Source organism: Ovis aries, chromosome 9, assembly GCF_016772045.2.
Source record: "Ovis aries strain OAR_USU_Benz2616 breed Rambouillet chromosome 9, ARS-UI_Ramb_v3.0, whole genome shotgun sequence".
In the NCBI taxonomy this organism is placed as follows: domain Eukaryota; kingdom Metazoa; phylum Chordata; class Mammalia; order Artiodactyla; family Bovidae; genus Ovis; species Ovis aries.
This window is the reverse complement of record NC_056062.1, coordinates 16063612-16084067: the sequence shown is the minus strand read 5'-3', so window position 1 is coordinate 16084067 and position 20456 is coordinate 16063612. Positions and strand designations below refer to the sequence as shown.

The following is a 20456-nucleotide window of genomic DNA, read 5'->3' as shown; positions in this document are numbered from 1 at the left end:
GCCGCGGGGGGAGCGCGGCATCACGGGATTTGTAGTCCGCCCCCGCCGCCGCACCACCCAACACTACAACTCCCACGGGGCAGTGGGACGTCGCTCTCCTACACCGACCGTGTAGGCCGTCCACCTTGCGGCTGGTAGGGGCTGCCGCCGCCGCCGCCGCGGGGCTGGGGCGCAGAGATGGCGGACGTGGTCGTGGGCAAGGATAAGTGCGGGGAGCAGCGGTTGGTGTCGCTGCCCCTGTCCCGCATCCGGGTCATCATGAAGAGCTCCCCTGAAGTGTCCAGCATCAACCAGGAGGCGCTGGTGCTCACCGCCAAGGCCACGGTGAGGCGGGCCGCGCGGGGAGGAGTCGAGGAGAGGAGAACCGCGGTGGGGGCCGCCCGAAACCATCGCGCCCCGCCCCGCCCGCCGGGCCCTGCGCGCTGCCGTGTCCACTTCGGGCCCCTGCCCTGCCACCCCTTTTCTTTTGAGGGCCTTACGCCCCTCTTGTATCGTGCGCGCCCCAGCTCCCGCGCGCGCCCTTCGCCCCGCCCCCCGATGCTGCTCCCGCCCTCCTCCGCGCGTCCACCCGCCCGCTTTTTCCGCTCCCGCCCTCCTTCGCGCGCCTGGCCGCCCGCTCTTTCCGCTCCCGCCCTCCTTCGCGCCCTCGTCGCCACGCCCACCGCGTTCCCGCCGTCCCTCGCGCGGGGGAGGTCTGGGCTGCGCGCGTAGGCGACTTTTGATGTCCCCTCCTTCCGCGTCACTGTGCCAGGGGCCCCACAGCCCCTCCTTTCGTCGCTTCCGGTCTTTTAAGTGGCTTTGGGCCCCAGCTCCTTAAACGGTTCAGGGAGAGGGCCCGCGGCTTCCTCAGGAGGTGCGGCCGGGCTTGGCCGCTTGCCCACGCTGTCCCGAGTCTCCTGGGCCAGTTGTACAGTGCGCGAGTCGTGTCCGACTCTTGGCGACTGCGTGGGCTGCGGGACCCCCGCCTTCACTATCCCCCGTAGTTTCGTTGAGTCGGTGATGCCATCCAGCCATCTCGTCCTCTGTCGTCCCCTTCTGCCTTCAGTCTTTCCAGATATCAAGGTCTTTTGTAATAGAGTCGGCTCTTCGTCTCAGGTGACCAAAGTATTGGAGCTTCATCTTTAGCATCAGTCCTTCCAGTGAATATTCAGGGTCGATTCCTTTAGGTTTGACTGGTTAGACCTTCTTGCTGTACAGTAAGGGACTCTCAAGAGTCTTCTCTAACACCACAGTTGGAAAGCATCAATTCTTCCAAGCTCAGCTTTGTTGATGGTACAACTCTCACATCCATACATGACTAGTGGAAAAACCATAGCTTTGACTATAGGGACCCTGGGCCAGAATTGAAGTTTTAGGCCCAAATAATTGTCTCTCGATTTGGTCTAGGTAGGCCAGAACCTTCCTGTTCTTCAGGTTTCTGCTTCAGTCTTTAACTTTCCTTGGTCCATTTTCCAGCCCTGTTAGTTGGGTAGACAGTGTCCCAAGGGTATGTTGGTCAAAGCTGGAGCTAAAGGAAGTAGAAAATTGGGTAGTTTGGGGATATTTGTACCATTTCATTCTGTAGATATTAAGGAGTTAAGAGTTTCGCAGTTACTTCTTTAATCCCATACTAACTCAATTAGATGGCTTTAAAATAAAACAGAGAGAGGCTCATTTCAGGTGGTTGCCTTAGGGAAGGTATCTGGGTAGAACAGGAAATTGATCATTTTTTACCTTCAGGTTGTTGACTTAGGGTTGTAGGGGGACCACCCTACACAGTGTACATTGAATACACAATGTGTGTTCCTGAGTGCAGAGAATTTTTGGACGGTCTCTTGCCCCTCTTTAACTGTAGAGGTTGGGCATTAAACAGTTATGATTTATTATGTTTATATATTTTTCATAAGTTAGAAATCTAAAATAAACTTTTAGGAAGTCCCTGTTTTCCTGCCAACTTCAATTCAGCCTTACTGTCTTCCTGACCTCATATTTCTCCTTTCTCCTTTTATTTCTCCTATAATTTGATGAACCAGGATAATCTGCAATCATCTAAACTTAATGTAATTAAAAAGTGAGGTCTGTGGTAGGTTTTCAAAGCACACCTTTCATTTTACTTTTTCATTTTGTTTTAGGAACTCTTTGTTCAATATCTCGCCACCTATTCCTACAGACATGGCAGTGGAAAAGAAAAGAAAGCCCTCACCTATAGTGACTTATCAGATACTGCGGAGGGGTCGGAAACTTTTCAGTTTCTTGCAGGTACTTCACTTTTGAAACATTCTGGTTAAAAAATAGTAATTACAGCTCTTCCTCCACTCATTTTCTGCTTTCACTGAAATAGACATTTTGGTGCTTTCTCCAGGTGCCACAGTTTACCTGGCACAGGACCAGAGGTTTAGTCTATTTGAGTATGTTTGTAATGCGGTTTACCTAGAGCACGAATTAAGTTGGCAGCCTGCAAAGGGTGTCTGGGCAAGCCCGGCAGGCCCACCCCTCAGACTCCTCCTTACTTGAATGGGGAAACAGAAACTCATCATTGTTGTCATGGAACAAGCTGTGTGCACCACAGCTAAAAAGAGCTTAAGGTGATCCTCGGGGCCAGCGCTGTGTCAGGAGGGTTGGACAGGGTTGCTTCCAGTAGTTACCAGCACAGAGAAGAGCATAGTTTGCAATCAGTGAAATAGAAACAGGTATTTAGCACTAGTCAGGAGGCAGTGCTAGTTTCCTGCTATTTCACCCCAGAAATGTAGGCTGAAATTTGTCTCATCTTGGAACCTGTTTTAGAGGTCATAGCAGGGACTAGCACGTTTTGAAATTTGCATTGCTGATGTTAGCTTTATGTTTTTAAGATATATTACCAAAGAAGATTTTAGCTAGTAAATATCTGAAAATGCTTAAAGAGAAGAGAGAAGAGGAGGAGGAGGAGAATAACAACGATGAGAGTGAGGACGACGAAGCGGAATCCTGACCCCAAAGATCAGCCTGGTGAGGACCCTCCTGGATTAGCACCTTGGCTGTGAAGCAAGTGTTAGTCTGTCCACCCTTCAGAGACTTCACGTACATTATGTTCTTCCCTGGCTGAGACCAGGCATAATGCACCTCTGCCATAAATAGCCAACAGGAAAGGAACCCAGACAGCAGCCTCTCTTCCCCAAGCCCACACTGCTGCTGGAGTGGGAGGGGACTGCGAACAGGCTGCGTACCGGAAGGCACAGCCCGTCTGCAGCGCTGAGCTCCAGAGGCAGAGGGACTCTGCTTAACTTTCTAGTTTGAAGATAGATTTTCAAGAACTTGTAAAGTACCAGTTGTGTAGACTCACATATGTATATTTTGAAATTAGTTCTTGTAAACAGCTAGATCCTGTTTTAGCTAAATATGTAGTCTGTAGGTAGGATTTTTGTATTTCAAGACAATCTGGCTTTGTATTCATCCCAATACTGCATTTTTTTAAACTGTAAAATAAATTTTTCTTTTTTATTAAAAGCTGTATTTTTTTTACATTTTATTTTTAATTGGAGATTACTTTACAGTATTGTGATGGTTTCTGCCATACATCAAGATGAATCAGGTATACATATGTTCCCTCCCTCTTAAACCTCCCTCCCTATCCCACCTAGAGGTTATCCCAGAACACCAGCTTTGGATTTCCTGTGTCATACAGCGAATTCTCGCTGGCTATCTATTTTACATATGGTAATATATGTTTCAGTGCTGCTCTCTCAAATCATCCCACCTTCTCCCTCCTCCGCTGTGTCCAAAAGTCTCTTGTGTATGTCTGCGTCTCCGTTGGTGCCCTGTAGATAGGTTCTTCAGTACCATCTTTCTAGATTCCTTATATATGCGTTAATGTACAATATTTATCTTTCTCTTTCTGACTTCCTTCACTCTGTGCAATAGGCTCTTTGGTTTGTCCACCTCATTAAAACTGACTCAGATGCACTCCTTTTCATAGCTGAGTAATCTTTGTGTGTATGTGCTACTTCTTTATCCATTCATCTGCCGGTGGACATCTAGGTGGCTCTGTGTCCTATCTGTCGTAAGTAGTGCTGCAGCGGGCATTGGGGTGTACGCATTAGTTATGGTTCCCTCAGCATATATGCCCAATAGTGGGACTGCTGGGTCATATGGTAGTTTTATTCCTAGTTTTTTAAGGAATCTCCATACTATTCTGTATAATAGTGGCTATACTAGTTTTCATTCTCACCGACAGTGCAAGAAGTTTCCCTTTTCTCCACACTCTCTCCAGCATTTATTGTTTGTAGACTTTTTCTGATCCGTGTGAGATGATACCTCATTGTAGTTCTGATTTAAAAGCTGTATATATTTTTATAGTAAAATGTTTTATGGAACTAGTTTTAGAACCCTCTAGTAGTCTTTTTTTTTTTTTAATTAGTTTTGGCTGTCCTGAGTCTTTGTTGCTGTGTAGGATTTCTCTGGCTGTGGCCTATGGGCCTCTCTGAGTTGGGTCTGTGGGCTTCTCATTGCGGTGACTTCTCTGTTTGCATAAATTAGTTTAGTTTTGGCTGCCTGAGTCTTTGTTGCTGTGTAGGATTTCTCTGGCTGTGGCCTGTGGGCCTCTCCGAGTTGCGGTCTGCGGGCTTCTCACTGCAGCGGCTTCTCTGTTTCAGAGCACGGCTCTAGGTGCATGGGCTCAGTAGGTATGGCTTACAGGGTTAGGTGCCCCGAGCCTTGTGGAATCTTCCCCATCAATGATCGAACCTGGGTCTCCTGCGTTAGCTGACCAACATGTGGGATCTTAGTTCCCCAACCAGGGATCAAACCTGAGCCTTCTGCAGTGGAAGCGTGCAGTCTTAACCACTGAAGTCCAAAAACAAGCACTGTCTAATACTTCTATTCCTGGAGAAAAATTTCATATCACATTATTAAATGAAATACACTAAGAAATATTACCTCTGCCTAAGCATGTCTTTCTTAAAAAATTACAAAGCATTTTGTATTATTGAAGATCTCCATCATTTTTACTGTTCCTTCATAGTAACTGTTTTTACTATCCCCAAGAGAAAACCATAAGCCCTATTTCTATTCACGTAAGGTATATTTTAGCTCTTGCCTTTTCAGGCTTTTTTAAAAATAGAGTTTGAATTTTCACCCAGTAAAATCATCCTTTAATGTCCATTCTGTTGGTCATGTCAGCAGTCAACATATACAGAGCTATTCCGTCACCCCAGATGTTCCTCTGTATCCCCTTGAAGTTAGTTCCTTCCCTTATCCCCAGGCAGTTGCTCCTGTTTTCTGTCCCTCTTGTTTTTAAATTTTATTAAAATATTTTAAAATCCACTTTTTAAATATACAGGTTTTTTAAAAAATAATTTCATGTCTTTATTTTTGGCTGTGCTGGGTCCTCATCGCTGCACAGGCTTTTCTCTAGCTGCGCCGAGTGGGGGCGCTACTCTAGCTGCGGTGCGTGGACCAGCCGCTGCAGTGGCTGCTTCTGTCGCGGAGCACAGGCTCTGGGCTGTTGGGCCTTCAGGAGCCGTGGCTGCTGGGCTCTAGCACAGGCTCAGCAGTCGAGGCACATGGGCACGTGGGGTCCTCCTGAACCAGGGGTCAGAGCTGTGTCCCCTGCATTGGCAGGTGAATTCTTGAGCACTGAGCCCCCGGGGAGCCCCAGCGTGCAGTCCTGCGCTCCCAGAGGCAGGCATGTAACCGCCGCCCCTGAGGCACAGTGCTCCCCACCTATGCCCTGGCAGTGGGAGTCCCAGACTTCTTCTGGAAAGGGCCATAGGGAAATACTTTTCCGTTTTGTGGGCTACAGAATCTCTCACTACCAGACAACTCTCACTAGTTCAAAAGCAGCCTCAGACAACACGTAAAGGAATGAGCATGCCTGTCCTTGAGAACACTTGTCTTCATGGACATTGAAATTTAAATTTTGTATGATTTTCATGGCTCACGGAATCTTTTGACTTCTTTACAACCATCTAAGAATGTAAAAGTCAATATTATTAGTTTATATGCCATACAAAAACATAGCAGGCCACGTTGCACCCACAGACCATGGTTTGCCCACTCATCTTTCCAGGATGTCATACAAATGGAATCACATAGTATGTAGGCTTTGAATCTGACCTTTTAGTGTAGTGCACTGGCAGGTATCAGCAGTCCATTCTCTTTTACTGCTGAGTAGGACTCCTTTGTATGGACGCACCATTTGTTTACCCATTCCACAGGTGAATGGATACTTGGCAATTTGGGTTGCTTCCTATTCTTTGCCCCACCCCCCACCCCCGGTTTTTTTTTCCTTTTTAAAAATCTGAAGAACTTATTTCCATTTTAATTGTTAGAAATAAAGCCCTATAAATACTTGATACAGGTTTTGTGTGATTGTGATTTTGTGTTGTGATTACTGTTATGTTTATCTGAATTTTTACATTTTCTATAGTGAACGCATATTTTTTTAATTGTTCTTAAAAATAAAAAAATAGCTTTAAAACAAAAACTTTGGCCTGCTTTAGCTCAGTGTCTATCCTAGAGATTCTCAGCTATTTTCCTGTTTTCTTAATCCTACCTTCTTTATTTCTCAACACGACGTATCCTTTCCAGTACAGACAGAAGTCAGACAGCCCAGAGGGAGGCCACCAGGCAGAGAGGAAGTGACCCACTGGGCTCAGGCCCCAGATACAGTCAGCTGTATCCCACACAACATGGAGCTCAGGGGCTCACGCTTGATTGGGGTTTAGCTGAATGACTTTTTACTTCACCCTTTCTCGTGGCTGCTAGAGTAGGAACACCCACCTTATCCTAGATACGACATTTGTTCCATACAGTTCAATCAAGGTTTTTATCCCCAGACTCCCAATTCTCAAGGGGCCCAACGTATAAAATAAGGCCCTAGACTTCTGTCACCCAAGGCATGCTTCTACCTCAGAAGCCTGGAATCTTAACCTGTGTGGATGGAAACCCCCAAATAAACACATGAGTAACAGAAGGTCTTTGGGAGAGGCCACTGTAAATACAAGGAATTTTATTTTATTTTATTTTTTGCTGACATACTATGAGGCAAAACAAAATTGACACCATACAAAATAACTTTATAAAATATCATTCACATCATATTTTATCAGATTTACAGCATTCTGTGCATGTTAAAGGTTATGTAAAGAGGTGAAAAAAACACTATGCCAAACTTTTTAGTATTAGTTTATATACACACAATAAGAAACAAAACAAATAACTGTTAGGTTTTCCATGGATTTATTGCAAAAATAGTGCAAACTACTTAACCTAGTAAGCTGTAAAACAAACTTGAAAGGACCCAGCTAAGCTTAAACACCACAATAGATGCTCAGTCTCAGCCTTTAGCTTTCTTCACCAGTTTAATCTTTGTCAATTAAGACCACTCCCCGTCTGTTCAGTTTAGGGTGAGTGCTGGAAACAGAGAAGTGTCAAGACCGGCTCTTCAGAGCCCAGATGGACGCGGCTGCCTAGCGCCAGCAATACCTTTAGGATCATGCTACTTTACTCAATGGCAAGTTTGTGAGGTCTGTGTTGAAAACACTAAAATGCCATGATGTTTAAGTCTGACCTTAGAAGTAAGTCATCCAATCTCTTGGTGATATGGAGAAAAGAATTAAGAAAGCAGCATGAACAGAAAGGGTTAGAAACATTCTTGTCTGCTTATAAACATGGTATCCTTTTTCTCAGGTGTATTTGGGTAAAGTATTAATCTCCTGGTGGGCAACCTTTGAACCAGATATTGCAGTAAGTTTAAAAAAAAAAAAAAAAAGATACTGTAACCCTACAAGAGTAACTTTAAGATCTCTTCAACAGCCTGTTGGGGTCCAAAAAGCATATATCTAAACAAAAAAATAAGAGCAGAACAAAATGCTACATATACAAGCTAAAGAAACAAAATGCAGCATATTCAGGTTCTTTTTCTTGAGGTACCTATATAAATTTAATCACCTGCCCCAAAGTACTCTTGTTAGGTAAAAAACAAAATGCTTACTGATGAGCCAATTGTAGGGCATCTATTATTACTGAGAAAGTGCAACAACGCTGATCTTTACATGCAGCATACTAAAGGATGATTTACTCTTTACAAAATATAGCTTACGTATTGACCTGATGGAAGTTTAAAAATTAAAAAACATTTAACTAGAATCATCCCGATTTTTTTTGAGATCCTGCAGCAAAAAGCCTCCCAAATCAACCTTCAGAGTTTCGCCACTAAGGAATGTTGGTTCTCTTGTAAAATTCAGAGATCTCTTTAAAATAGTAAAACTATATACTACAGGAAAGATCCCTAATTTTTATTTCTTATTGGTATAAAATCAAATTCTTAAGACTCCAAAATATTGTGTTACCTTCAAAGAATTAAAAAAGATTGCCATAGTAGGAAAAGTCTAGACTTGTAAACTGCCAAATATAAAAGCAAGGAAAGTCATCGATCTCCTATCTTATTTTCTCACCTGCCAGAAAGCTTTCCTAACTCAACAGAAATCCTGGGGTGCTGTGCAGCACCCCCTGCTCCCCTTCCCCACAGCCAAGGGCTCTCCCTTCCTCTGTCGATGGCTATCAGCACCCCCACCAGGAGGTCGGGAGAGACTAAATCGACAACAGTCCATCCGTTGCTTATGAAAGGAACTTATAAAATATGCCTGGGGCGGGGGTGGCGGGGCACGCGTGATGAAAGAAGCAAGGACAAGAGTGTGTGTGAGCTGTTTTGGCCGCCCCTTCATTGGCACAGAAAATGAAGTGATAGCTACAAATATATGCATAGAAGAGTTTGAAATTTGCTTGTAAAATGTCATATTTGCTCTTGGGCATAATTTTTTCTTTTCACAAGAGGGCAGTTGGGATTCCAATATGTGTTAGTAGTTAGCTGGGGTGATCTCTCAGATTCCAAGGCCAATTGGGCTTTTTCTCCCCATGTACAATATAAAATATTTAATTTTATACTGGTTTTTTCAATGCATTAGGATTAAACATGAAAGGCACAAAATAAATAAAAATATTATTAAATAAACAGAAATTATGTTTTCAAGCTTTGTGTGGAGTTATATATTTCACTGTTTTGTTACTTTCTCCAATTTAGTTTGACAGGCTTAGTAAATAGCACCCAACTGTTTAACTGAGGTAGATCCACATTGTAAAGAAAGCTGGGTCCCCTCCATTTTACGTCTAAATTTAAGATGCTTTTACAAAAACAAAAACCCATTTAATCGTAAGCAGAAGCAATGACAGGTGGCACTACCTGAAGAAAGCTTAGAACATGAGCAGGTCTGCAAAGATTTATACCCAAATCATACTCTCCCCATCAGCCATAAAAACATCTCAAACTGGAGGGAAAAAAAAAAAAAAAAAAATCAAACATTTAAAAATAACCCTGACAAAGTCTCAAGACTTTCAGAACAGGTCTTTGACCGACTGCCACAGAAATGCACAATGGTCCATTTTCACCAAGCATGGCAGCAGCCAGACCAGAGAGCAAGCAAGCACGGTACCAGCCAAAAGTTTCCCTTTGTGACTCCGGAGAAAAGACTTGCTGAGTTGAGATGCAGCATCTTGATCTGAACAGTTTAAACTCATTCTGCCTAATATTTTTGCATACTCTGAAACTTACAAATTTAATATCCGATTAAGGCTTAATTTAAAGTGGCATTACCACCTAGCATCATGCAAGCATGGAACATCCTCAAAACACACAGAATGGTATTAAACTAAAAGACAAGGACAGGAAGCCTCAGAATCGTATTTAGCAGGTACTATAATTTCATATTTAATTTTACAATTCATGTAGCAAATGAAAAGTTATACAGAGGCCAATGCATATAAACACTAGTTTATACAGGAACTGTCCATTTACACAACAGCACTGCACGGTCTCTATACTGCAAGCACACGACGCTGCCACGTAGACCCACCGCACAGGTGATCGAGTCCGCAGACAGCACGCACAGTACCGCCTGAAATGAGGCCCTTCAGCTGCTCAGCGTCTTAGAAAACAGTAAACTTTACATGGTCATAGTACATTTTGATTCAAAATGTCTAACTTTTTTTTTTTTTTTTTTTTTGCAGGGGGGAAATTAAGGGGAAAGATCTACCTATGGAACTTTTGAATTCATTTTTGGTTTTTTCAATTATTTTATAAAAATAAAATAAAACTAGAAAAGTTGATAAAACTCAGGGGTAAAAACCCCTCAATACATATTAGGTAAGCAATCTAAAGTGTACCAGAGGTAAGAAAAAATCTGGATTTAGACACTACATTCTTATGTTTAATGAGTAATTAGCCACTTTGCTGCACAGAAACTCACAATTATTCCCTTAAAACTCTTTAAAAAGTAAAAACTCACTTGCGTCTATAATTACAAAACATGAGTTGATACCTTGAACAACTACATTTAAAATCCACGATCAAACTCAGGAGGCGACTTTCAGTTTAGTGCTAAACTGCAGACTTCCCAGGATTCTAGTCACAGGTGTATCTGGCTTTGAGGAGGAACCCAAAGTCATTGCTGTCCAGCCCCCCTGCCAGCTGGTGCCTCTGCCTTTCAGGAGGGAGAGTGAGGGGAGAGTGAAGGACCAAGAGTGGCCACCAAGAAGGCCTTTTAAGTTTAAATAACATTGGGTCATTTCCCCCACTTAAAACCATCCACTGACAGAGAAGGGTGGCTTTTAACTGGACCATCAGCCAAGACATCTGCTCAACTCGGTACCTGGCTTGGAAAAGTCAGAGCTAAAACCTATATCTTCGAGGTGGCAGAGCCTGAGTCCTGCGTGCATGGCTCCAGGTGACACCACTCCCCGCACGTCACAAACCACCACAAAGAGCACTCCCGCACCTGATCTCTGAGTCTTCACACACGTTTCACAAAGACACAATGCCAGCTCCAGCTCCTTCCTGAAGACAAGCTCGTTCCGTTACACCCAACATTCTCGATGAGTGACTGAGAACAAAACCCCCAGGTGGGCCGGTGGTCACGGTCAGCGCCTGACTGAGAGAGAGGTGCTGTGGACAGATGTGCTCAGGGCCTGGGAGGAGCCCCCAGCCAGAACCCAGCGGTTCCTGCAGGGGACCGTCCGTGGGAGCCAAGGAGCAGAAGTAGCTTCAAGGGCAGAGGGCCAGCTTCCTTCCAACAACAATGCAGCCCTGATGCGATTCCAAAAGGACCCACGCGAAAGGCACAGAGGCTGAGGTGGGGTCTCCAGAATGTGCTCCACTTGGCACCACCAGAGGCCAGGGAGGCCTGGGCACCACCTGCCTCCTGGGCTGGAGGGGCTGCTCTCGCCCACACCTAGGGTTGTTGCCAAGCATCTCCAGAGCCCAGAGGAGCCCAGCGCTCCCCACACGCACCCAGTTCTGTCAAGTCAATCCTGGGATCGACTCCCAGGTCTGAGGACCTTGAAGATTCCAGAAGTACTGAATGAGGTTCCCAGAGACACATGGGGTGGGGGTGGTCAGTATTTGGTGTTTTAGCTTTAACTCTGAACTACTCACATCCAAGGAAGTTGTAACTAGAGAGTTGTAACTAGTTCCTAGCAAGTTGTAACTAGCCTCCTCTGACTGTCTGAAGGTGAGGACTCAACCCTCAGTCACACCACCAGGGCCATCTAAGGTCTAACACACTGCATTTCTCACATCGACCAGTAAGACAGAAACGTGTTAACAAAAGCACCAATAACCTCCTTCAGTTCCCTCATTTCTAGTGACCTTTCATGAGCGCAAAGGTGGTGAGGAGGGAGCAGCCCCATGCTGGGACCCCGGGGGCCTGCGATTCTGGCTGCAAACCCAGTCACTGAAGAGCCCAGCAGCCACTGGGCTGAAGCGGGTCAGTGGACGTGGCGGGCACCCCCGCAGGCAGCCCCCATGCCCACAGCCCTTGGGGTGGTCTGTCTATAGGACAGCGCGACCGTAGAACTGCACATTCTTAAGACTGCAAAGGGCACTTGGCGCTCTGGGAATTTAGCACAGCATGTGGCATTAAAGGCAAGGGCTTCCTAATGGTGCCCCTGGAACCTCTCTGGGCCAAAGTCAAGGTTGAGGTGCGTCCAGAGGAGCTCGGGGCCACCCCCTCCCACCTAGATGCCTGTTCCTCCAGACTTCGGAGCAAATGCTCACCTTTTGAAGGTGAGAACACGAGTAACCTAAAGAGAAGATGCAAAGGAGCAGAGCGTGAGCCTGATAGGCCCACAGCAGCATGTGGGCACAGCACATTTCTAACGGCAGAGTGGTAAATCACATGGGATGCCAAGCTCTCCCAGGCCAGCCACCCTGCAGGGGGCGTCCAGTCCGGAGCACCGGCAGCGGGAACAGCCGCCCGTTCAGGATGCCGCTGCCCTGGCCCCTGTGCTCCTCTCAAGCAAATGGCCTTGGATTTGAACAGAACATTTTGCTTTTGAACCTTGGCTCGTTTTAAAGTATGGAGTGACAGCACTCAAGGGTTCCCAAGTCAGAGGTCAATGACACCTGCACTGCGTTCTGAAACCATGCAGCTACTAAGAACTATCTGCACGAGAGTTGGTGTTTAAGCACCTTTGTGATTTTACAGAGTGTACAAAAAGGGAGAAGAGAGAAGGAGCCACTTTCAACCCATTCATAAGTAAAGCAGGAAAGAAAAAGTGCTTCCTTATATCAGATAGGACAGGGAAATGCCAGGACAGCAGGCCCCTTCCAGGTCCCGCCGCCCAAGGCCCTGCACCCGAGGGCAGCGCAGAAGGGCCCTTGCGCTTCCTTCCTGCCGGCCACTGAGAGTCCCAGCACTCGGAGCCGGGCAGCCCTGAGGAGTCCCTGGTCCACCCGGATAGCCGGGTGCGGGGAGGGGACTGCCCGGGGGTCACAGTATGGCACGCAATGTTCAAGCCAGAACTGAACAGAGAGGTGTTCACAATTCTGTTTATTCAGGCAACATTTTGGCTATTTTCAGTGTGGACAGCTACGCTTAAAAGCAAACATGAATCTATTGAGAATTCAGAGGTAGCCTTTATCTGTGTTAATTTATTTACTCTTAAACTAAAAGGTACTTATGAGAAACCACCTTCTGTAGTGATATGGCTAAGCCAATACATTCACTTTAGACAACAAAATGGCAAAACATCCAAAAAAAAGCGTTAAGTGAAGGCGCCAAGACGGCGCCAACGTGACGGGAACACACCTCAGGTGACTGGCTGGCGTGGGTGGGAAAGCTCCTTTGTGTGTCTGCTACTGGGGAGCCTGCCCACAAGTGGAATCACTCGCTGGGCTGGAGCCCACACTTCTCGTCTGGCCAGCAAACGAGGCCTGGAGGGACGGACAACACTGGGGCTCAGGTCTGCCTGGCATCCACGGATTAAGCCACAGATGACCGTTCTGACACAACAGCGACCTCACGGCTTTCAAGTGACGGCTGACCGAAGAGAAGCAAGGGGACCCAGACTCGCTAGTAACATTGGCCGTTCAGACACTTCCTCTCCAAGCTGTCAAATGCTGGACGGAGGTAGAAGCAAATGCTTTAGGGAGTCATGGCAAATGACAAGGAATTAAACAGACCAGAAGTATTCAAGGGATTTACAACTAATCCTCTTAGAATTAAATCTTCAGACCGCAAGGAGGGAGCACACTCTTTCGATAGACCACAAACTTCCTTCCAGAAAAAGACGGCGAAGAGGCTAATTTGTCCTTCATGAATGGTCACCACGCACGTGCGCACACACGCACGCGCTTACACACACACACACACACACACACACACACACACACACACAAAGACACGGCTGCAGAGGGGGAAGGGCAGCGGGCAGCCCACACAGCTCTAACACATAATACTGAAAAACGTGGCAGAGTCACTGAAACAAAGCAACGCGTTGTCTCACACCATTTCTCATCCTAAATCTATTTACAATCGTTTCAAACAAGTACAGCAGATGCAAAGGTGGACATAAAAAAAAGGAAGCTGTCAAAAAATCAGTGCAATTATTTCGAGTTGAAAATTTTCCTTACAAAAAGTCAGCATGTGTGTGTAACACGGACAGCCCTATCACACAGTCACACGTGCACTGTGTCTACACTGAGAAACGTCACTGCAGCCGCAACTGCTGGCATGGCACCCAGAGGGAATATTCTTGGTTGCTTTGGGGGAGGGCTTTACATATAAATAAGGTATCTGCATTCTGAAAGCGAGGTGTATGAACACTGAGGAAGTTTCTATTTATTTGTACATTCCTTTTCTCATGAGCGTGAGAGATGAGTTAGAGAGAGGTCACAGGGAAATTCTATGGCTTGTCCGGGCCACTGGGATTGTCCACTGTCTGGATTATGTTAGCTTCTAAAGCTCCTCCTAATTGAACTACTTTAGGTGTAGGAAAATGCCCATGAAAAAATCCTTTGAACTGTCCAACAGATCAAAGTCCCACTCAAGGATTCCGTCAGATCCCGAGGGACGGCTCCGTGAAGCAAGCCGAGCGCTTGCCTGGCGCCGAGCGGCCGAGAGAAGCCGCCCCGGCCTCCAGAGGCCTCCTCGAGGCAGTCTGGTCTCCCCGCTGCAGGACGCTTGGCTGGCCTACCCTTAACGTATTGTATCAAATATATAATCTGCCTGAAAAACTGCCTTGTAAAAATAAAATTTAAATCACCCTGCAGATCAATGCAAAATCACACTGCTGCATATATAAGAAAAACAATTCATCCAGAAAAATTACATTTGTGGCTTTCAAAAATAAATCATCCAGCAAACTCGAAGGTAAACATCAGGTAATTTATAAAAGTTAGGGGAGATAATTTCTGTCATATTCACCAGGTACCACATGCACGGGAATATCCATTATCAGGCAAATCAAACCAGAGCGGAAAGGAAAAAAAAATAAATAGCAACATTTGCATTTAACAACAATAACAGTAACGTACAATATATATCAATACCCACCCCCCACAACCCTGCTGTAGTAATTGAACTTGAACTGTCTCTTTTAAGGAGCACACGCTGGGGTAAACATCAGTCACAGCACTGACTGCGGCCAACTTCACACAGCACACAGAGATCACTCCACCTCTGACCAGGCCCTCCCAGGGAAGGCCACAAAGTGGCCAGGGGTGTCTTGTGGTTCCAGGGTGCAAACACCCATGCACGGAGTGTGAAAATGCTACCGAAAAGCAACACAATCTTGAAAAGAAGAGGCAGACCCTAAAATGTAGTATCAAGTGTATCTGTGAAGACTTTTTGAAACAGAAAACCAAAACCCAAACAATCCCTTTCTACAGGTACAGGCATGCCCAGTTTTACAAAATGTATCTGAACTGGGGACATCTGAGCTTATCAAAGTAAATACACCAACAGCAGGCTGGCATCTCAGCAGGGCCAGAGGGCTCTCCTCATGGCGACCGACACCGCTCCCTGCGTTTCTTTCATCGCTTAGCAAGCAGGGCAAGAGCCCGTCGAGCAGACTAGGAAGTGGTGAAGGGAGGGGACTACATCAATTTTTCTTCGGGTGAATGTTACCAAATACATTAGGAAGAGTTCCAGGATAAGAATCTAATTCAGACACCTCTTCTAAAGAGATGAGATAAATCCCAGTTTTCCTTTCAAATGAATGCAGGTTTCTACATCACGGTTCTCACATTCAGTCTGCTTAAAGCAAGGCACACCTCCCTTAACAGTGGGGTGGGGCAAAGCCAGCGAGCGGACACATCTGCAACCTGCGTGGACCTCAGGAAACCCTTTAAACACGGGCGGAGTCCGGAGGTGCCCAGAGCCCCTCTCAGGCCGGCCTCGAGGTCACTCTGGGTGGGCTGGGCGTGACCTGCTCAGACAGGCAGGGGCCCCTCTCGGCTTCCACGTGAGCAGGGCTTGAACTCACTCTACTGAAATCTGAGGTTTCATGCTGTCTCAGAACTTATCCTAATAATGGGGGGATTGGCAGGAATTTGGGAAAACAGTTCTTTACCTGAGAAATTGTAACTACAGCCATTAGAATTCTGAACATCAGACATGCACAAAGGTGTGTAGCTACCCCAGCTGGAGACGTCTGGTTTACGAATGCTCTTAAGTAGTAATAGTTTTATAAAACAAGCCTAGGGCTGTAAAAAGTACCTTTCTCAAAGTACTTTGGCCCTCTAGAAAGAAAACTTTTCTTCAAAATGATTTTTTTTTTTTTTTAAGAATTTAGGTCTCATTTTCTGCCAGCCTGTAGTCTTCCCCAGCGCATTAGCTCAGAAGACGTCTTCCTGCACTGCCAGAAGGGGTGCCTGGGGGAGCTTCCTCTCCAGAAGGTTCCAGATCAGTTCTCAGACTCCAGGTAGCCCAAGCCCCCAGCTGATGGTGACAAACTCAATGCCCAGCCACCTGCCCCGGCGGCTCTGACTAGGCAGCGAGCGCGGGAGACTGAGTTGTTTTTACCACCGCCGCCCCGACCCCCCGAGATCCTGTTATAAGTGGTAAAAGCATACCTTGGAGACACACAGTTCTACATGATACTGAACATGGCTGAAAACTAACCTCATTGAAGACTTTAAAAGTTTTTTAGTGAAAAGATTCCCTCCTTTGCTTGAATGCTCCCAGTAATTTAAGCCAAGAGTGTACTTTACTGGTGTCCCTCGGAATAGGAGAAAGTGCCACTTGATAATAAAATGACAGGGAATTGCAACAAATCTTTAAGCAGAGGCTTCTGTCATTTAAAAAGAAAAAAAAAAGATACAGCAAGAAGAGACTAATGCCATTAACAAGACACCCACATGCGCACACACGTGTGCGTGCACACACACACACCACTCTGAGTGTATACTGACACAGATAATAGCCATCCCTTTGTTGCTGCCCCCAAAATCCAGGCCAAGCGCCCCCCACAGCATGTCCCCACCCCCCTGGCCCCTCAGAGTCCCCGCACAAGACGGAGGCAGGCGCTCACCCCAGCAGGAGACACCCCAGCGCAAGAGGTTAGTGTCGGGCCTGGATGGGCAGGGCCATCGGCAGGGCCCACGGAAACCTACAGGCGTGACGCAGCGCCAGGGGAAGGCTCGTCTCCTTCCTGGACTCTCTGTACTGGGCGTTGACGTGGTTTCTGTAACAACTGCCTACGAGGACAGAAAGCCCACTTAGCACAGCGGAGCTCGACAAGCCGTCCACAGCACCACTGTCAGTGCAACGGCTTCTCGGCTGGTGAACCCACGTCCGGGGCCAGGATGCAGATTCTAGCGAAGGGGCTGCCTCTCCCGCCACCCCGCCACCAGCCACCCGCCGAGGGCAGCGCTCCTTCGCAGACCACTGGCCTCGCGTCTGGCAGAGGCCCACCACCAACAGCCTTCCCTACGTTCAGTGCATAGATCCTATGACGCTTGGCTAACAAACCACATGCAGAGATGTGCACGCTGCTACACGGACTCGTTCCTGGGAGTGGAAGGACACATACATTCCATTTGTGCTTAATCGGCTGAGTGACACATGAGGGTGAGGGGGCGGGGAAGGGGGAGAGACTGCCGGGAGCACACCCCAGCCCCCGGAGGGTCCAGGCTATGCACTCAGCACGTGGGGGCGGGCCGCAGCCACACGGAGTCAACCGCATACTCCTGCACTTCAGCATTGAGAACCACAAGGGGTGGTCCAGGCTCCAGAACTCTCTTGATATGCTGAACAGATCACAAGAAGCACCCCGTAGTCAATAAAATGAAAAACAGCATCTATCTACCACATTAATACTGCAAACCAGATATATATATTTTTTCTCTTACGTTAAAGACATAACAGTGAAAAAGGATTGTACTGTATTTATCACCACAGACCCGTATTCTTTAGAAACTTTGGAAAATAAATGTCACAGTCCTATAGGACAAATCTTATGATTAGCCTGTCGGCATATTGTCTTTTTCCTTTTCTTAAATAATTTTTTATTAAAATGGCACTTGTCTGCCAATCTCTCTGGACCTGTAAATGTTATAAACACACACGGCCCATCTTCTGCCACCGCGCCCTCCTTCGAGCTGAGTGGAAGGCGGCCGGTGGCAGAACGAGAGACCCCGGGCGTCTCGCCTGGCCCCTGCCCTTGGGTCCCGGACAGCTGGTGGGAGCCAGGTCAGGAGCACGCCGGCATCACTCTGAAATAAACTTTAGTGACAACGTCAGAATGTTCAAGGCTTTAAAACCACAACGTGTTTTGTGTTGCTTTCACTCTCATAGAATGTTCACAGCTAGTTTGAGCCCATCAATTTCATAGAGAATCATGTGTTAAAAATAAGTAAATTGAATGACCAAATAAATTAAAAATGTTTTAAAGCCCTGAGTTCATAAACTGGTTTTAGGAGATTTTTAGGAAACACGGGACTCTATTTCAATAAGCAGCTTATAAGATTTTGGCAAACCATATTTCCTACGACAATGGGGGTCTCATACAGGTCTGCAGTTCAAAATCCAAGTTTGAAATCTGGGACGGAAGGCATTCTGGAAAATGGAGAATCTACTAAAATGGATGACGTGTCATGTTCGATGCTGGCTGTCACGGAAGGGCTGGGCATTTGTTGGTCTGAGTGTAGCTGGTCTCGTGTGAATCCCACTCGGTACACAGTCGTAAACACTGAAACATGTCAAGCAAAGTACATGGTGCGCAGCGTGTCCTGGTGGACCTGCACGGCCTTTGCCAACGCCTGGTGGTCTCGTCCGTTACTCTGCCCGGAGGTATGGCTTCCTTCAGCACTGCAGGGGTGGGGGGGAGGGGGAGAGAGAGAGAGAGTGCAGCCTTTAACGCGTCACGAGGCAGCACGCGGATAGCTAAGTGAGGACCACACACCAGCCCCCAGCAAGACGGCCAACAGCTAGCGAGTGGCGGCGAAGATGCCGGCTTCCGGGCGTCTGCGTCACAATCGGCTCCAGCTATTGGGGACCCCACCGTGTCCCCCTCTGGAAAAGCAGCTGCCAAAGCCTGCTGCGGAAACGGCCCTGGCAGAAGAGGCGTGCCACTCACCTGTCGTGTTCTTTGTCCACCAGGTGGTACCTGGCCCGGAAGGCCACCAGGTGAGCATAGTAGGCGGGCGCCGGGATGGACACGGAGCGTGTGCAGCGCACGTAGGTGTGGCACAGCTGGTAGGTGAGGATCTGCAGCTCATCGGAAGAGAAGCGATTGTCATCCCAAAGCACGTGGTAGTGCGAGGGCCTGCTTGTTCCCTGAAAGCAGGTCAGAGGGTGAGAGGCAGACACGGGGAGGGCTCCAGGACTCACCTGCCCGGCTGTGCTGAGAAGCCGTGCTTCCGCCCGAGCGCCACAGAGGACGCTCAGTGACGAGAAGTTTCTATTACTCACAATGTATCATCAAATGACCGCCGACTGGTAAAATGCAGACCACACAAACATTCACTTGTGCGTAGGAAATCATAGGAAGGACAGCTGTACAGAAGTAGCTGTTCTGAGGACAATATCTGTATGCGTTAGGTTCTCTATTATGTTTTATTTATAAAGACAAGGAGAAATCTCTAATAAGTTATACATTAACACCTTTTAAACAAGAGTTTGAACACGTATTTATTTTGTGCACTGTGTGTAGTCTGGAAACTTTTGAAACTGAAGGAAATGGACTGGTCACCTGCTCTCCTTTCTCCCCCACAAAGTGGGGGTGCCCGAGGGCCACTGCCCTGCCTCACAGGGCACCCATGGCCGGTCAGCCAGGGGAAGGGCTTTCTCTGGCTGCCACGTGACCCAGCTGGCTGGTCCTTCCTGATGCCCCCGCTTGGGTGCTGGCTGCTTCTACCGACTTGTCTGTGCTCAGGCTCCCAGAGTTGGTGGGCGGTAGGCCTGCTTGTCCTCTGAGGAGCCACGGTCTGCACCCACTTTGGGGATTTAACCCCAGGTGGTCACGGGGGCAGCGGGGCATGACCGTCAGAGGCTCTGCTGAGGACACAGCAGGGCCAGGCCCCAGAGGCTCGTCCTGTCACAGCACTTGTCTCAAAAGCGAGACTCCCTCAGTAGAGAGGGCCTGCGCAGGAAGGCAGGGACAGGCTGGTCCAGCAGCCGAACCAGAGGCCGTGGAGGGCCAGAGCACCACCCAGAGGCGGGAGGCCAGGAAAGAGACGGTGATGGACGCTGGGCGGCCAGTACAGGCGAGGCGCCCGCCGGACACGGAAGCCGCCACAGGGAACACCACGGGAGCCTCCACGTTCTCTAAGCCACGCTCCTCTTCCTCCTTTTCAACAACACTTTAAAGATGTACAACCCACTTAGCCCTCGGCTGTGCCCACAGGCTGCAGGCTGGACGTGCCCACGGCCAGTTGGCCACGCCCTGTTCCAGGGCCTCGGCAGTGTGTGGTTCCCACGGGACGTCCGAAGTACGGAGTCCACAGTGATCCTCCAAGTTTAGATCAGATCCCTCAGGAGGGGACTTCAGCCCTTCCTCCAGGAGCCCCTCTCCTGCAGGGCACAGCCTCACATCGGGGTGGTGTAGTGCTGACAGCGGGCACAGCTGCACAGGGCACCACTCCCCCAGGATGGCTCCTGGCAGGATGTGGGGCTCCTAACCGGAGGGACAAGGCATGCCCGCGTGACCCTGCCTGCTCACCTGTG

General features: G+C 47.8%; 2 protein-coding genes across 6 annotated transcripts in view; one reads left to right on the top strand and one right to left on the bottom strand.

Annotated features, from left to right (window-relative positions):
- The first annotated feature begins 81 nt into the window (after positions 1-81).
- CHRAC1 (chromatin accessibility complex subunit 1) lies at positions 82-10477 on the top strand. 2 transcript variants are annotated; one of them, XM_004011624.6, is made up of 3 exons: positions 82-324; positions 2112-2238; positions 2829-10477. In XM_004011624.6, exons 1-3 carry the CDS (start codon positions 178-180, stop codon positions 2945-2947), a joined length of 393 nt encoding a protein of 130 aa, XP_004011673.1. In that variant the 5' UTR covers positions 82-177; the 3' UTR covers positions 2948-10477. The 2 variants fall into 2 exon arrangements, 1 of the variants encoding a protein (XP_004011673.1); XR_009601699.1 differs by having other exon boundaries at positions 163-1095; positions 2814-2926.
- The window catches only part of AGO2 (argonaute RISC catalytic component 2), a 92042-nt gene continuing 78533 nt past the window's right edge, over positions 6948-20456 (bottom strand). For all 4 annotated transcript variants that reach the window (XM_042254044.1, XM_027972863.2, XM_042254042.1 and 1 more), the window contains 2 exons: positions 18868-19067; positions 6948-18599 (listed from right to left, as the gene is read on the bottom strand). In XM_042254044.1, the coding sequence (XP_042109978.1) occupies positions 18491-18599; positions 18868-19067 (309 nt within the window). In that variant the 3' untranslated portion in view covers positions 6948-18490. The remainder of the gene's footprint in view (positions 18600-18867; positions 19068-20456) is intronic.